The sequence below is a fragment of the Eleginops maclovinus genome, chromosome 23 (genome assembly GCF_036324505.1).
Source record: "Eleginops maclovinus isolate JMC-PN-2008 ecotype Puerto Natales chromosome 23, JC_Emac_rtc_rv5, whole genome shotgun sequence".
Classification (NCBI taxonomy): domain Eukaryota; kingdom Metazoa; phylum Chordata; class Actinopteri; order Perciformes; family Eleginopidae; genus Eleginops; species Eleginops maclovinus.
The window spans coordinates 7019679-7038280 of record NC_086371.1 but is presented as its reverse complement, the minus strand read 5'-3'; the positions used below and the strand labels follow the sequence as shown (position 1 = coordinate 7038280).

At 37.4% G+C, this 18602-nt stretch overlaps 2 protein-coding genes across 5 annotated transcripts in view; both read right to left on the bottom strand.

Annotated features, from left to right (window-relative positions):
- Positions 1-8410, bottom strand: part of fam13b (family with sequence similarity 13 member B) — a 61868-nt gene extending 53458 nt beyond the window's left edge. For 3 of the 4 annotated variants that reach the window (XM_063875857.1, XM_063875861.1, XM_063875860.1), the window contains exon 1: positions 8178-8403. The gene's annotated coding sequence lies outside the window, so the exon portion shown is untranslated. Of the gene's footprint in view, positions 1-8177 lie in introns of all 4 variants that reach the window. The other variant, XM_063875858.1, reaches the window with a different exon arrangement.
- Positions 8411-9817: 1407 nt separating this feature from the next.
- On the bottom strand, positions 9818-18111 carry cxcl14 (chemokine (C-X-C motif) ligand 14). Its single transcript, XM_063876501.1, has 4 exons — positions 17731-18111; positions 15964-16069; positions 11818-11931; positions 9818-11285 (listed from the first exon to the last, which is right to left on the bottom strand). Exons 1-4 carry the CDS (start codon positions 17792-17794, stop codon positions 11270-11272), a joined length of 300 nt encoding a protein of 99 aa, XP_063732571.1. The 5' UTR covers positions 17795-18111; the 3' UTR covers positions 9818-11269.
- Positions 18112-18602: the final 491 nt, after the last annotated feature.

The window sequence follows — 18602 nt, the reverse complement described above, 5'->3', positions numbered from 1 at the left end:
GCCGTCAAACAAAAATAATGATCCTTTTTAAAGACTTGTTTTTTAATTTTATACTGTGATATGGTAAACGGACTGCACCTTTAAAGCTCTTTATATTTCTTTCACTGAATTGTCTTTGAAGTCTGGGTATCTGATCAATATGCCCGAGGAAAGGAACAGAGCTGAAGCTTGTTTTATGGATAATCCAGTCGAACATATTTTATGTACCATTAAGATTAAGATTTACAGAAAAAATAATCATCCATCATTAAAATAATGAATAAATGATTATGTATGAATGCAAAACTCTCAAAACAGTCTCTGTTTCCTTATTTTTTTTACACATTGAAAATCTTCCATCTTTTGGCAAGTCAGACATAGAAACAGCAAACTAAAGAACTAAATCTAGTGTTTGTTCGATTGTAATGGACATTTTTGTATGATTTCCTTAAATTTCAGACCAAGAAAATAATCTTCAGACACTTCAAACCACACACTTCCAGCACACTGGTTAGTTTCACCCCATGCAACCACCAGCTTGTGGTTAATTGCGACTCAGCGTTTCCCACGGCCGGGTTCAGAGCCGTGTTTAATAGCATCGGCTGAAGAAGGAGGCCGTTTCTCCGAACTGGTGATCAAAAAGTCCGTCCCTGCTTCGGTGCACTCAGGGTTATCATAGTTTCACGTCACTCTCCACCTCCTTTCACAGAAGTGCTGTCATTCCACACAAGTGCTCCAAAGGGCAGACGGTAAAATAAGATCAAGTTTGAACGCTTACAGTGGAAACAAGTTCGGCTCTGTGTTTGGCAAATGTGAGAGTGGAGCGTTTTGCTTCGGACAGTTGCAGGGAAGTTTGATTGGTTGCCATCTGGGTGAACAGGCACATAGGTTCTTGTTTTCTTGTGTTTTTCTATTTACTCAAAAGAAAAAAATGTCTATTGCTTGTATAAAACTGCTTTTAAAATATCCGTTTTTCCTATTTGTTTTGTTCTTAAAGTAATCGTCTTTGTGTGAATACAATGTGCAACATAATAAACAAATGTATAATTATTTCTGTTGGCTCGTCAGAGGTCACGCTCTTCTACAAAACAGCGTCCCTAGTATTGCAAGCTTACGAGCTTCACTAATAAACTTCAAACTATAAAGTTGTGTCCATTTTGGGGGTTTCAGACAACTCAAAAAAGATAAAGAATGGCAAATAAATACTATGATTAAAGGCTTGATGCACCTACGTAAGTGTCGTTTCATCTCTTTGTTGCAACACTGTTGCTGTTGACACTCGGGTTGCGATTACACTGAATATGTTAACATGAATTATCTGTCCATAAATTAGTGTTTGGTTTACAGCCAAAGCCTTTGCATCATTTACTTACTTGTTTTGAATTATTCTGATATAGTACATTTTCTTTGAACGCACGTCATCACAAGGATGCAAAAGTCGTTTCTAGTTTAATATCACCGTAAAGTTATACTTCACATTCATTTGCAACATTACCCACATTGATCCTATCCAAAACAGGATGTTTAAAGAAACAGTTACAGCAGGATTAACGGTTTTGTAAGATCTCTGTATATATTATCATATCGCAAACATCACCTTTAATGTATTAATGACAAACGCTCTATTTTTTTCTGGACCCAAATTCAATTTCTGGCTACTTTTTGGGCATTTTGTAATAGCTTTGCAATGTTTCTGTCAATAAAACATCTCCCCAATATATAATTTGATAATTACCTATTAAAAAATGTGTGAATTTAGCTGTAAGAATGTAAAATAAGGGTCAACTGAGGATCTACGGTCATGATACTCTGAAGTTTAAAAAATGACAGTAAATCTTTATTCCTCCCTGGCCATAAAATGTGCACAAAGTGTTTAGCTGTGATTTACAACACAGAGCTGAGCAGAGCTTGCCGGCCTCATCTGAGAAATGACATTGAGCCTTATTGATTTAGTATTGATCTATATCACCTACATCTCTTGCTACCTCTCATACTGATGGAAATTTCCAGACTCCTGCTCACTAAAACACCAGGCAGTATGCTTCTGCTTTTGCTGCATTAAGAAAAGATCCCTCTCCATCTGTTGTCTTTATGTTCTGACAGCTCTGTGTAAACCGTGACGGTGCAATAAGGAAGTAAGACTACAGAGATTGAATGAGGAAATCCCGAGCCTCTGGTTGAACATTGTTAAATCAACTGTGTTTGCTCTATTATGCGAGGATTGAATGAGGCTCAATTAACACGGGAACAAAACGCTCACACAGGATAGTACTAGTCTTGTCATTTCCATCTGTGTCTGTGTTTAAACAATAAATCAAAACACTGTAAGCACGCTGCCAAATGAGACAGAAACAGAAGAGCATCAAAACAGTGACAAAGCAGACTGACAGAGGATTGTCTCACACAGCATACCAGAAATGACAGGTTGTGTTAGTTTTTCTGGGCTTGCTTTAATATATGGGTTGTTTCAAAATGTCTTTATATTGTAAAGCTTGTTTACTATCAATGCAGATGTTTTTATAAATGTATGTTTGATTATAAGCCTGTAGGTCATACACAGAGAGATGTGTTAGGCCTAGGTATCTGGGCTGTACTGGGTTCATGCAGAGACACTATTCTTAAATGATGTGGAGCTGTAGTCTCATTTTTGTAACGAGTTTCACACATTTGTAAAATATTTGAAGCTTTATGGTCATGCGACTGTCATATATAAGCTATAATGTCAATATTTCTACATATATATGATCAGTCACATCAAATGTATAGATATGAAGCACCTTAGTATCAAATATGGTTTTTACTCAACAGCTACAGCTGATCAATTGTTTTTACAGTCAGAATAAGCTCTTCTAATAAATGCATTGAATCCAGCAAATAAAAACATCTTCAGTATATTAAATTGCACTGAACTTGTGGTTTTATAACAATTCTCCAGCTGGTTTTATGGAAACAACTTGGTTTGTCTCGTTAACATCCCTGGATATTGTAGCTCCTGTATTCCTCTGTGTACTATGACACGGCTATAAGAGCAGTGTTTGGAGCGCTACATGAGAGACCATTGGGTAATTCTCAAGTAATGACCGCAAACATTGACTTCTTGGGGGCAGTCCTATGTCGGAGGATATCTAAAAGGCTCCAGAGAAGTGTTAGCAGCTTCTTCTTTTTTTTTTAAATCACTCGATGCTGCCAGAAAACAGACTTTATAACTCTTCTCTTCAACTCAAGCCAAACAGCGCTATACTGACAAATCCAAGGAAGCCAGGGAAGCTCAGCTCTGAGGACAAGGTCGAAATAATCCATCAGCTCATGCATTTGCGGAGCATCAGTCTTACTAACAAGGTGAGCACAGATCACTAAGTACATGATCTGTGACTGGCATGGTAGATTGTTCCTACGGAATTGAGCTTGTTTTTCCTTGAGGTTAGAAGTCATTAAAGGAGAAGATCAAACGAGCTGAATTAATGAGATCTCTGTGTTGTTGTCCTTTCTTTTCTTTACTGAACCAGAAAATTTAAACTTTTACCATTAACTTCAGCTCATCTGTCAGTGAGAGTATTGGCAAGGGCCTTAATCAATGGACAGGATATTAACCAAGGACTATTTGGTTATATAACACATTACTAATAAACTGTTTATCAACTGAAAAACTTTGTGGTCTTTTGTTTTAGGTCACTGTAAGCAATTTTGTTAGATTTATTTATTAGTAATTTATAAAACCATTTAAAAGATATTGTATACTAAACACAAAACAGATTAAAATAACTGGCCGATCTTCAAAAACACACATTAACTCTGGTACTTTTGAGTGGGAATTTGCCATTTAAAGGTACAGAAAACTATGTTTGAAGACATTATTTAGTGCTTGGGAATTTTCATTAACCTTTAACCTATAAACCACAGATTTTTTTCTAATGCATAAATCTACCAACCAGGGGAAAATGGCGGCAAAGGTTACAGATGAAGGCTGTGACAGTTTGTCATACTGTATTTCCAGTCGTGTGACTTCCATCGCTGTGCGAACACTCCTGTGGCCTGACACATTCAGCTGATGTTGTACGGTTAGAGTGCTGCCTTTGACCTACTGAGGACATGTTCTCCCCCCATTATTTCAACCCAACAAACACTCAGCACAGCACCAGCTGTTCCGTTCTGTAAGACTTAACACAACATTGCAGGCATTATAAAGATGTGCTTCTGTTTGATATCTACAGCTAAATTAAGAGACGTCTCCCCAAATCCCCCGTCATTACACAGTGACATCCTTCTGGCAATGGGTTTTAATTGGAAAGCAATTTAGGGATACAATAAACAGATGGCATTGTCAGTTTTGCCAATGAATTAAATAACGGGAAAAAAATCAAGGAATTTCCTGAAATGTATGCCAACAAAATGTAGGCAAGTAAGCAAAAATGTACCAGACCAACAAGACATATTTTTATTATGGAGACTTACCAATTTTTTCATCAATTACCTGATGTGTTTCAGAAAATAGTTCTCAACATGGCCATCACAATTTCCAAAAGCACGAGTTGCTATGTTCAAAGTGCATGTTCTGCACGATTATTATTCAAAGATACTCAATTAATATTCAATATAACAACATAACAGACAAGAAAAACCTAAAAATATTTGCATTTGTGAAGCTGGAACCGGCAGATGATTGCTATTTTTGCTTGAAAATCTAAACATGACTGAACTGATGGCTTGATTATCCCGAGTGATTAACGTAATCGACTAACCTAGTGACTTTCAAGTTCTACTCCCATAAATCACTATTGGATAGATACAATTATACATGAACCTTTTGTATATTTCTACTTATGGCATTTTCATCTAAATGCCTTTGTGAGCCCCTGATATTCGTGAGGAAAGATAACAACACATGAATAAAAAAATATTTGTCTGTAGAAGCTGTTGTTATTTCAGCTGCCTAACGGACAATCTCCATTTACACAATCTTTGGGCCGGGTCAGCGCCACACTGCGGGAAACAGCCTTGGGCCGATTTTGGCTTCATGTGCACCAGAAGACACGGAGGTATTCTCTTTTTTGTTGTCTGCATTGTTGTATTTCTGTACAATTGCACTGCTTGACTACATTTGAAATGACTGCCTGCTCATTATTTTGTTTAGTGCATCATACGCTGCAAATGAGCAACAGTTTAATGCTTAATCATAACAAGTTATATTAACCAATAAAAAAGTAGGTTACAAAACATATTTTCATACAGGTGTGAGCACATTCAGACGTATCAAATCTGGTGAATTTCTCGCGTTGAGGGTCCAGCTTCAGAGAGATTTGGACCATGTTTGGTTTAGCTTGGCCCCGGTCCACTGAATCTATAACAACCGCTCACTGACCTGGCAACAACAATCCCACACTGCAGGCAGCTGTGTGCTTATGACACTGCTGCGACCGCTGTGTGTGTGCGCGTGTTTTCTCGCCATATAAAAACGATGGGTCTTCTTACGTACACGGTCTTATCTCACACAGCAGGAGGCTGGAGAGTTTTGACACCGCTGGTATGTGCATACATGAGATCCTTCACATAAAAGGCTGCAGGTTCAGCTGAGGTACATCTAATGAGAATGGATCATAGTGAGCTTGCCTCACTGCATTGCAATGTTTTAGTAATGTCACTGAGATAAATCGATTGAATATATTATTGAGATGGGGATTAAATAAATGTAAATGCATCTGTATCTGTTGGGTTGTTATTCTAAATAGTCTGGGAAGTAAAGAAAGTCAATTAAAAACACAAGTCAGTTAATTAGCCACACACAAAAAGTGGAAGATATTTTCATAATATACTTCACAGAAAATGATCAATTGAAACAATATGTCTGCAGATTTCTCTTTTGCCATCTATGTCTTTCGGACAGGGCAGATAAGAGTTGGAATCAAACGAGGATGTAGAGGTTATGTGGTACACTACAGTCTCCCAAAACTAGCCAATCAATAATAAACAAATAGTTGAAGCTAGTCGCTAAGCAATGCAGTTACATACCACAGCCCTGCAGTTAAATCCTATATGTATGGACAATTTTATATAAGAATGCATTCATTTAACCAAGTGTAATCCATTATTTCAAGCAGCTGACTCAACAACAGTTTTCTAACATTTTTCCAAAATCAACATCACTGCAAAGTTGACCTTTAACTTAAGTCTGTCTATAGACATATCTGTGTTCTCTTACACAACAACCCAGTTGTTTTGCTAACAGGTTCAATTTTGCTGAGCTATAGGACAGGTTTTGCACAAGCCCCTCAGATAAGACCACAGAACAAGTGTAATCCACAAAACAACGAAGCTGCAGGTTAAATTCTGATTGTGTTGGTTGTTGCTGCGAAACTAAAGTCAGGAAACCAAAAAGTCCAAAAGAGACTGGTCAGCACAGTGAGCACTTTCACCTTTGAATCATTAGTACACCCTGGCAGCTGCAGCAGAAGTCCTTTTAATTAAGATAATAAAGGTTTCCTCCTCTTTGAATTGTTTTGTTTACTCTTTCTTTAGACAGGAAGGTCTCATTGTAATACAACATCCAATCTTCCTGGGAGATCCATAGAGTACATTAGTATATTGTTAAATGCATTATCTAATAGGCACGTAGTGCAGAAGTGCTAGAGGCTGTAACAGGACAATCCGGCCAGGACAGTTATTTATAGGACATTAATAACTTCCTTTACGTCAATGTTGGACGTACTTTTCTCAGAAGGGCTTTTACTTAAACTCAGTAACAATACTGGCTTGGTTTCACTTTCCCTGCATACTTCATCATACAACATATGATATTATTTCTGGATTGCATTTCATGTTTCATTCATATTTTTGAAAAACTGATATTATCGTTAGATGTATTGATATTGGCAATGGTGTAGGACTGCAATGAACAACCATTTTGTATTAAGCATTGAAGTGCCAATTGTTATTCCAAAAATAGGATTAATTGTTCCGTCCACAAAAGGTCTAAAAATAGGCCTTTTATAGCTTTTCTTTTAAGTTAACAGTCCATATTTCGCAAATCATATCGTATATAAAGCAGGACATATTTTTTACTTGAAAAATTAGAACAGTATTTTTTTTTACTAGAAATAACTCAACAATTGATCGACCAATAATATAATGCTTCAGATCCAAAATGCTGTAAAACCACCTTCCAATATTTCTTCCAATGAATTAGTGACAGTGACAGCATTGTTATGCTATAAAACGTCAGTATGTACATAATACAAACGTTTGCATACATGTAAAAATGTACAATCATATACGAGGGCAGCATATTTGCAATACACACTTCCGCCTAATGAAACACCATATGAAGCACAATCCGTCCTAATTCAGAGCAATGGCCGGATACGATTATTCAATGAGCAGAAGATTGCAGATCACCCAGAAACGAAAGTCAGCCTGTCAAATTCTTTTAAACGACGTGTCTGGCACAATGATTACACAGAACATATATTCACCAGCAAAAAGCACAGACAGAATAGATTAATGGCAAACACTATTAGCCAGAAAACACCAGAACATTCCTTCACAGACAGTTTAATATAACCGAGCTGTTGGAGCATCTGTGCAAATGATGAAGCTTTCCAGAAACAGTATGCACCGAAAACGAAACTACCGGCGACAGTTCAAAAGCCTTACCGAGAGAAGTGTGTATTTTTACACGGTTTCGAATAACCAAAAAACCCTCTTTTTACAGTGTGTCCTACATTCTTGATGGAAAGGCAAAGATAAATACTTGTATTCGCCAACCATTTTAAATGTTTGCAAAACTGAAAACAAGTGGCATTATTCAGTTTTGCTTGTCGAACTTATAATATCCATAAATATTGAATTATTCAAGACAGCTTTCCATTTTTCTGTCTCCGAGTTACCTCACTGTGTGGAGGAGCCACAGATGTGATGGAACTGCCTCCGTAGCTAGCCGTTAGCTGCTAGCCCCCAATGAACACAAATAAACTAATTAACCTTTAAAAACAACGACTGTACACTTCAATGTTAGCCTCTAAATCAAGAGATCAATATAGCACATAAATTCAAAAACAACACGTAGGAAATATTTGGTCGTAAAAGACAACACAGAGCGTCAGACACAGTTAGCTTTAGCATGCTAGCAGCTAGCTTCTGAGATGCTGTGAGTGAACCAGAGGAAGCGCTGTTAGCAAAGGAAAGCTAATCAGTCAGTATCTTACCAGGTCAAAACAAACAGCACCGCGCAGCAAGATGCATTAATTTCTTGTTTGTTTTCTGTAGCCGATGTCTGGAGAGACGGCGACTTCGATGAGATCAATAAAAACGGTGAAGAATTATCGTCGGGAACATTGCAAAGACACTCGATAATAATGTGGTTCCTGTTTTTTTTTAGCTCCGATGCCCGTTTGCAGCTCGTTGCTTAGCGAGTTGGTCTACACACCCTCAAGGGACGAACCTGCCAAATACTGACCCCGCCTCTCCCACTAGGAACACAGCGGGGAACGGCTGCCAAATACTGACCCCGCCTTGCAGACGGCAGTAATGCAGACTGATGGCAGTTAACACAAACAAGAAATGATAATTAAGCATGCATTTCACATTATCGCAGTATTTTATTCCTGCATAGCAATTTCATTTCACATGATGTTTTTAGCTCATCTTAGTCTATTTTACAAGTATATACCTGTGCATTGGTGATGTGCAACATTATCTTGCACTATTTTATTTTTACTCTGTTTCTTCTTGCACTATTTTTTATTAATGTATTTGTTATGTCTTACATATATTGCATTGTTAAAGGAGCCTGGGACTCATTGCCATAACAACACTGTAGCTAATGTGCATATGACAACCAAACCTTTGAATCTCAAAAATAATTGTTTCATGAATTATCTGTGATTTGTGTTGTCTTTATTGAATGCAGTTTAAACAACTCAATTTCTACTTTTCAATTTATGTAGAGTAGGCTACCTACATTTTTTTTTACCCAAGACCCCTTGTGATGATAAATGGTACTGCCATTATTTTTGATGAATTCAACATGTTCATAATGTTATACATTCATTAAAATAATTATCACGCCAAAAGGAAAAGCTTTTTATGGCAACAATTTTATAGGTAATGTTAGTGCAGTTCTATATTGTATGTTTGTAATTAAAGGATCAGTGTTTTTCCTCCTCTGTTTATACCTTTATAACATCACTACCTGATGAGATTTATAAAGTCTGAATGCAGTCAACATACATCAACGAAGTCATATAAAAGTGACCTAAATTCAATCTGAAACACACTTTGTATGGCTTAGTTTTAGTTTAACTGAAATGTGTGATATTGGCATGAACATATTTTTCGCATTTGTATAAATCTTGTTTATATTATTTATGAATTATTATATGAAACCACTGACATATGTGTACCTTTCTATGATTCAAGATATGGCAAATGCACTTTGGAATAAGTTGTTATTAGATGTACAAATATCATCCCTAGGTTTATGATATAGACTTTGGAAACTGTGATATTTGTTTTCCACCAATATGTAAATGTCTGTCTCTCTTTGTATGGCAATTGACGTTAGAAATTGTGAGTATGTTAATATGTAAAATCATTCATTTTAAAATCCTGATAGCTGAAATGTTTACAGGTAAACTATCCATGCATTGTTTGCTGTAAACATCCATAATAATACTGTTGCCTGCTTTTCGCCTGACAAATAGTAGTTGGTATTTGCTGCCACCAGGTGGACTGCTTGTCTCACAGCACCTTATTTTAAACATCTTCCTCGTCACACATCTGAAACAGCATTTTTTGATGGCAAAAGTGATTTCAATAAATAAATGAAAGCAGGAGCTACTCTATAGACACTTTATTCCTCTGTTTATTGTTTTACACTCAATATTTTCCCTTGGACCAGACCAAACACTCCCTCTCCCAATTTATGTTACCAAACCAAGATTTAAATAGCAAAAACATAACTAATAATGCAGTAATACAATATACACGACACTATAAAGTCTTAAGGTGAATTCATTCTCACTAACATATAGGCTATACTGGTCCATTTACAAAATGCTTCTTTATATATTTTTCATATAAGATATAAAACAAGAGAAATGCACATTCTTCAAAAGGTAAATAAAATGTAGTTTCTGTATATATGTAGATATATATTTGTGTGTGAATTCAGTTCCATGGCAACAAATCAACACCTGGCAGTCGTTATAATAACCAAGTATATCAACAGTTTACAGAATAATAACATGTTTGTATTGTTCAGGAAATATAACAAAAGAAAAATATGACTCTAAACGAGTATAAACAGCAACATAGGGTAAAGACAGTGGATTTATATTTCGTGATTTTTAAGAACAAATAAAATGTCTTAAATGTATATAGACGGGTATTTCAGGTGCCTTAAAATGCTTATTTTCGTACCAGATTGACAAAATGTATAGCTAATTTTGAAGGATGAGTTTGAAAAAGTTCTGTATAGGTCTTGTTGTTGTCTAATCCCGAGAAAAAAACAAACAATGGATCAATAGTACGAAGTTTTGACTGTGTATCCTCGGCCAGATATAGTTTATTTCTCTGACTTACTTTCTCCGTGTATTTAATTATATTACACATTTTTTTTAAATCAACTCCAACCCACAGAATGTACTGTACAATGCAATGGCACACATGGCCTATGTGATATTTGTATTTTATATGTACAGATCTGCTCTATCTGACTGAACATTAGAAACTTTTGTATTATATGTAACTCTACACTCACTGTCGCTCCTCTGCGAATACAGAGAATCACATTGAGAAACGTTATGGCTACATTTTGACTAAAACTTAAAAGCCAGATCCTAAATGTTGGCAATATACAGATGTCCTACCGGTCATACTGAGTACAGAGGAGTGAAAAGCTCAACAATTTAAACACCCGCACTTTTTAAAGGAAGGTTTGCCTGTTTCTTCAGAATTACATATTTTTCACTTTGTAAGAAACCTAAAATCAAATCCCTTTAAGTAACAACTGATAACAGATGGTGGAGTCTCGTCCACTTTTGGACAAGTTTAACTATAAGAGACAGGTGTGGTGAGTGACTGTAACTACAGTGATGACCGACTAGAACGAGCCCACCACCACATATACATTTATAAGAACTAAGGATATCTCTTAATGTGCTTGACAGGTCTCAGGCAGAAGAGGAAAGAAGTACAGTTTGATTGTAGATTACATCCTGTACTCTGCAAAAACAGTCCTGGTGGTACTGTCGTCTTTTCTTATCACTTGATCCACGTGTGCTGGATGGCAGAGGGTTTAGGCTTCATACACCCTGAGGAAGAAACAAAAACAGTCAGTTTTCAAACTCTTGATAAGTGTTTTATTTAGCTTCGTTCTAGCGCACTCAAATGAGGTGTTTTTCTTTGGTCTCATTTCCTTGTTCTTATTTTCTTGTGGATGTAGGTGGAAGGACATACATTTAATCAGTTTGTATCTAACAGAGTCCCTGTCAAAATGTTATTTGTACTCAATAAAATACTGCTGACCCTGACATCTGACCTCCCTGTGGTTGAGGAAAGGTGAGAGGAGATGGCAATTACAGAAAAACGACAGGCCTGATTTATATGAAACTTGGTTAAAGGTGCACAGGGGGTAGATAAACACATAATGCTTCCCTTACGGAAACAGCCTTGGTGGTGTCTGCTATTTTGCAAGCTGCAGTACATGCTGACTAGAGCTGACTACAACAGCCGGAAAGAAAAATCAACATGACATAATTATAGGATGTAAGCTAAAAATGCCAGGAATTAAAACTCAAGCATAAAAAAACATTTAATCTAGCTTTTCATGAATTATAGTATTACCTGTGCTTGTCCTTCCAGATGCGGAACCATTTGACCAGATTCTTGGTGCTCTGAAGTTTGGGATGAAGACAATACTCCTGCCCTTTGAACCGAGCCACGTTCTCCATCGTCACACTGAGAGGAGAAACAAAGAGGAAGAGAACAACCCAGAGATGTCAATCTGATGCAGTCCCAGAGTAGTTCAATTTACATTTGCAAGGTATATTTCCTATTGTTTCATGTAATCTTTCTTCAAGGGAAGTTTTACATCTCACAAAATAACACGATAATATATCAATATTCTACACAGTACATTTCACATTATATCTCATTTAATGTGGCCCTTCAATAGTGTTTTATTTGTCAGATAGTCAATATACTATGATATATTTATAGTCACTTCAACTTTCACATTCTTCGCACTCTTTTAGTTTTGTTTCATCTTCAATTTTGAGATGTTTATATTGTATAATTGTTTATTTTCTACTCTTTATTATTTGTAATTATGTGCAATACTTTGTTTTACAAACATTTTCTCCCAATTTGGGATTAATAAAGAATATCTTATTTACAAATAACAGGATAGCAGGCCAGAATGTCAAATTCAACTGTGACAGTTATTGTATGCTTTCTGCTGTAATAACATAACATAATCCTTTATTTAATGTCTTTAATTTAATGTGCAGTCAATGCAACAATCAAAGGAATAACAAAAGTATAATACATAAGTAAACCGCTAAAAACAAAATATATCGCATTGTTTTAACATAACATGAATATTTTCACATATGATGGAATTGCACAGGATATGACATAGTAAGTCACATGTTTAAGAGAACAAAATGTATAGATTAAATAATACAAACGTGACATTAAGTCCCTCAGTGAAATCGTTTGGGTATACAGTTATATCAGGCTGCACAATATGTTTCTTAAACAGTTTGAGGCCAGCTACAGGAAAATAGTTTTTTGTATGACTTTCAAAAGAACCAAATCAAGTAGAAATACAGATTCAAGAGGGTATTTAAACCATCTGACAGGTAATCTGAGTTATTTTGAATAGAAGCTATCAAAACGTAGCACATTTGACATGTTTTGCAGCAAACTTTAGCTTTAATTCTAAACCGCCCTGAATAACACCTCTGCTGTTAAAAGCCCTCTCATTGAAAAGCACAAGGTCGACAGCTACTTGGCAAAGCAGTAATATTATGGAGCTGCCACTTAAAAATGTGACATACAAGCTCATTGAATCAATTGCTCTGCTTAAGGCAACGGTAGAGACAGTCTGCCCGCATGTGGCATATTCAGGCCAAACAAGGCAAATGTGGGAAAAACACCCAGCATGCCGTGGGGCCTCTCCATCCAGTGACACACTCAAAGGCTCGCCAAACCATGAATGCTAAATAAGTTGACTGGGAGAGAAAAGACTTGTCTCTAAATAAAAACACAGCATTCAGTATTCATAAAGGTTTTAAGTTAAAGAGTTTTCCATTTTTTTTCCTGCTCATTCACTCACTTTGTGTGGGTATTCAGGGGCAGCTGTACGTGCTTTGTTACTGAAGCAATGAGCTTTGAGTGCATGAGAACATGAAAGTACTTTAGCATGCATGCATGCAATGGACTCATATCTGCAAGGCTGCGATAATAAACACACCCAGGATGTTTATCCATAGAGAGGGGAAATGTTATCCTCATTTCTGTTTTAGTTCCTCCTCATTGTCATTCACCTGGGGCAGCTGAATGAAGACACTGGCTCTAAAGTGATCCATAAATTGTTTCATAAGATGGTGGTCTACTTCACTACATTTGAAGGTGAAATACTCAATTTGTTTTAAATGTAATGTACTTTATTGCTGCAATTTAATTTGCTGTTTAACATGTAACAAACAAGCTTCACCTTCATAGCAACAAAATCAAAAAGGTATATTGTATGTACGATAATATAATATGACATTCTAAATGAGCTGTTCTTCATAACTTTTAATCGATAAATTAAGTGAATTTTGCTGATAATACTTTCACTTCTCTAGAGATTGAAAGGCTTGTCATTTTAATGGACTATTTTTACAGTGCTATTATCCGGAAGCTTTAATGTGAATGATAGAGGCATTGTTACAGAGGCAGATACAAAAGCCAAGGGCACAATAACAACAAATGTGTGGTATAAGAAAGAAAAGATGGTGAACACGGTTATCAAAGAGATATGGTTTATAAAAGTCTCATTGGAAAAGAGAAGGACAGAAAAAGGGAGAAAACAGGGACACTTTGTTGCTCTGAGCTTGTGTGCAGTTTGAGGAGAGGGCGCTCTGAATGCCAAACTGAGCGCCGAAAGCCAAACGGCCACAGCAGAGGCCAGAGGGGGACTAACTTGCTCGTTTCTCTCCCGCTCTCTTTCTTTCTGGAGCTTTCCGGAGCCCGCTGAGGCTCGTTTTTCACTGGGCACCAGCGGCTGGTGGCCCCCATCTCATGCTAATAGAGAAGCCTTACATACAGGCTGTGTGGTGGGGAACACACACACACACACACACACACACACACACACACACACACACACACACACACACACACACACACACACACACACACACACACACACACACACACACACACACACACACACACACACACACACACACACACACACACACACCAACACACACAAAATCCAAACACAAGGATTTCACACACAGATTTCCATCTCTCATGGGGTGATGGTGTTGACTTACATCCTTTCCTTGGACACTCATTTAAACTCTATAATCCACTTTAATAAATTCCCCTAACCAAGTCTTCACTTTAACATTAAATGATGCACTGACTTTCATTTTTGTCCCTCAAAGAAACAAAACATGATATATGTCACATTCTCAGAATAGGTGTCCCAATGCTGTTGCCAACATTGTGATTTCGTAGCTTGCCAGCAGGGAGCAGCAGAGTTTTTTAAAATGTAAAAACATAAAACGGTCTCCAGGGAGGCTGACATAACGTCCCATCTGCTGTCCCTTCAAGACGCTTTGACATAGACTTCAAATGAGTTCGACACGGAAATCCTGGCTCACAGTTCTAGCTTTGTTAGAGACTCCATCCGCCAGAGGATCCAAAAATGATATACTATATGTTTGACTTTATTTTATTTAGTTTATTTTTTCAAAGAGTGCCAGAGGGGGCTTTGAGTTTGAACCCCTCTGGAGGAAGAGACCTAACAATCATGCTGCTTTCCACAATGTTAAAATGTTACGTAATAGCTGTCTGTCTGCTACAGCTCTGATTTTATGGGTCAAAGGTCAGACAGCAGAGCGAGAGTACAGGTGTATGGATCAAACTGTATTTCAACAAATATGCTTAAACTGCTGACTGACCCTGCCATTGAGGTTTATAATTCCCCTAAAAAAGTAGGGGGGAAGATAAGTGAACAAATCAAAGGTTTTGGTCTTTATTTTATACTAGATAGTGCACCAAATACTCTGTTTCACCTAATGCTATTGTTGTTTTTTAAATTTATATGGCTACTTAGATTTCCATTATTATATCTATAATAATGATTCATGTAAACTCTTACCTGTCCTATCCTGGCGTTTTACTCTTACAGGGATGTGTACATTGAACACAACATACGAGTAGTAGGATATAAACTGTTTGATATTCTATCATTAAATGCCTGGAGATTTAACTAAAGCCCTAATTAGATTGTCGTATTTGACAAAGTTGTTTCTTTTCTCCCCATAATTTCAAGTTATAAATACCTTCATGCTCCTGACAGCACGTGTATGTCTAAATCACCAGTTAGTCATCACACTGTTAATCCTCCTAAGTGCTTTATGCGCAGCCGACAGAGTGTTTTGATAATGCCTGTACGGATGCCAAATAGTTGTATGGCCATTGCACAGTCACGGTTGTATACCTGGGAGTCAAACAGGTTCAAATACTGTGACTTGTATCGCATGCCAGCACAGAGAGGAAGATTTGGAAGAGAACAAGTGGGAGGGGAATAGAGAAAAACACACACAGAAAGGATGGGTAGAAACAGGTCATGATCTTGGTAAAAAAACATATAAAGGACAAGAAGGACAAATAAGAGAAATAAAAGGAAATGATGAGAGGAAGAAGAGGCAGAGTTTTTCAGAAAAGAGGAATGAGAGAGTGAAAGAGATTAAAGGTCCCACTCACAATATCATCTTCTCCTGGCAGAACGGGTGTTTGGGTTTGATCTCCAGCTTCTGCACATCCTTGTATCTGATCTTTGGCCCTTTTCTGGTGCACCTGCACTTGTAGGCTGCAGAGAAATCAAACACACGTCATACTGACTTAAGTTACACAATGAACTTGTAATACTGGGGTTTAAAACATAATTGAAACTGATCTTTTGTGTGTCAGATTAATGAAGTTAAGCTAAAAATTACCTCTACAGACAGGAGGTAGGTGGGATTTGACATCAAGTTCAAGAGGAACTGACACGCGGAGATTAACAGAGCCAATATTTAATCATCACATTCTTTAAAAAAACTGCTTCTTAAACTGAACTCCTTAGTTCATGTACAAAAGAGTACAATAGGTCACAAAGAAATATATTCAAAGTTTGAATTAATACATAATTTAAGGCTGAATGAGAATTAGTACATTTCTATTAACATTTGCATTTAAAACTTTTGCAAATGTTGCTTTTCTATCACTCCAACCATACAGGAGAGTCATGCATGGACAGCTTAATTAAGGGTTTTAAGTTACTGTGACTTTACGCTGCAGAATAAAGGCAGAGGAAATGAGTTTTTCCTGGTTGTATATCTGTGATGGTGGGTGATGACCTGGATAGTCCAAGGTTTCCTTCATCCATCACCTGCTAACTGTCCTCACCCCGACCACTAAATCTGTCGGCATTCGCACAGACACTCCCGGACAACACAAACTCGTAATACTGAGGGTTATATGTCCATCCTGTGGTATGGGGTTTCAAACTGTCTTCAACACCTCACACATAGGAAAAGAGAGGGTCTTATTCTAAAAGACTTGTACCTGTTTACTGTATGTCTTACCACCTAGGTCATGACAATATATTAAGTTAAGAGTATTCAAGTTATTGGTTTGCAATTCATTAGTTTTCCCCTCTTTTTGTCTAAAATGATGTTGCTATATGAGCACATTTAGGCAATATGTGCTTTCAAAACAACTGACAATAGTTAAACCCCTGTGACATACATGCACATATTTGTCTTATAAGTTATTGTCTTCCAGTATGCATATATAAAACAATAACATTTGCAAGATGTGTTCCTCTTTACATCTACAGAAACAACAGCATTTCAGACCATCATTCCCCAAACCCCCATCCACATGGCCCCTATGAAAACTGGCTTTAAGTTGTTTCAGCTACATATGGTGAGCTTCTCTTGTCCTGCCAGAAACACAGAGTCCCAGAGAGATGTTCAGGATGTGAAAAGGCTTGCTGGGGCCAACATAAGGCTCATTTTGAGACCAGATTCTGATACCATAGTTCTCAAAGTATGATAATATGATGTAACCGGTGATATGGCATTCATAATTAATGTTATATGTGTATGGTAAAATTAGGCTGTTAAAAGTGCTGAATTATATTTTGTGTAATCAGATTAAAGTGTGCATGCAGCAGGTGGCATATTGTCAACATAAAGTATTTTGTGAGCATAAGCATGCAATTGAACTCAGCACTGAGACACTTAAGCTAAGCTAAGCTGTTGTTTTCCAAAACTTAGGGGACCTTTTGCATCAACTTTACTCTTGTTTCAAACAAACTCTGGATGGGAAGACTACTTTTAAATCTCGCTTCATGCACACAACAACAAAGCTAATAAGGCGTCAAAACACATCTGCCTCCACCCAATCTTTGTTGTTCAGTTAACGCACCACAACTTCCATGCAAAACATATCAACTTCCACTAAAATGGAACAAAAGAAACTTACCTTCTGCGCTAAAGACGTATACGGCCACCACTAACAAAACGAGCACCGCTGTGCACCGATGCATATCTTCAAAGGTCAAAAACAAATTCAAATGTTTTTTAAAAACAAACTCCTTAAACTCCGATTCCTCGAAAACACACGGGTGGAAAAAAAAAATCAATCAACAAAAGTCTGTCGAGGTGCAAATAGGATCCACTTGCAGTATCTGCTTGGATTGCAGGAGTGAATGAGCTGCTGAGGGTTTCTGCTTTTTTTCAGTCTCTTTGGAGCGCTGATTGTGCAACTCCTTCAGTGCGTCCTGAGCGCCTGGATGAACCTACTGTCTCTGCTTTAGGTCTCTCTCTCTTGCTCTCTCTCTGTCACGCTTGCTGTGGGGAGGCAGGCAGCAGCTCTTTTAAAAAGCAACCCGCTGTCCCCTCCTCATTAATATGCACGGCCAGACAGCGAATCAAACACTTGTGGCCGGCAAGGGAGAAGTGGAGAACATGGAAGGGAGGTAGGAGGGAAAAATGCGCACATTGTTCCCCAAAACGAGGGTGGATTGACGTCTGCTGTGGTTGACCAGTTTATGTTGAGATCCCTCTGTAACAGATCCGCTTCTGTCCTGATTAAAACAGACGGCAAACCTTACCGGGCAGTGGAGTAACAGCATAATTAGTCCCCATTGGCTAGATCATAAGTCTTACATTATGTCTTTGATAAAACCAATTTTGTTGTGTTCATCAGCACTTTGCTGGGTTGCCATAGCCACGTAGAATAGTCGTTTCTGATTGGCTAGAAGATCTCAAACGTAATTATGTAACATCCAAGTTTCAGCCCAATTTCCTGAATGAATACTTCCCTAAAGTTCTTAAATATGTAAGGCGATAATG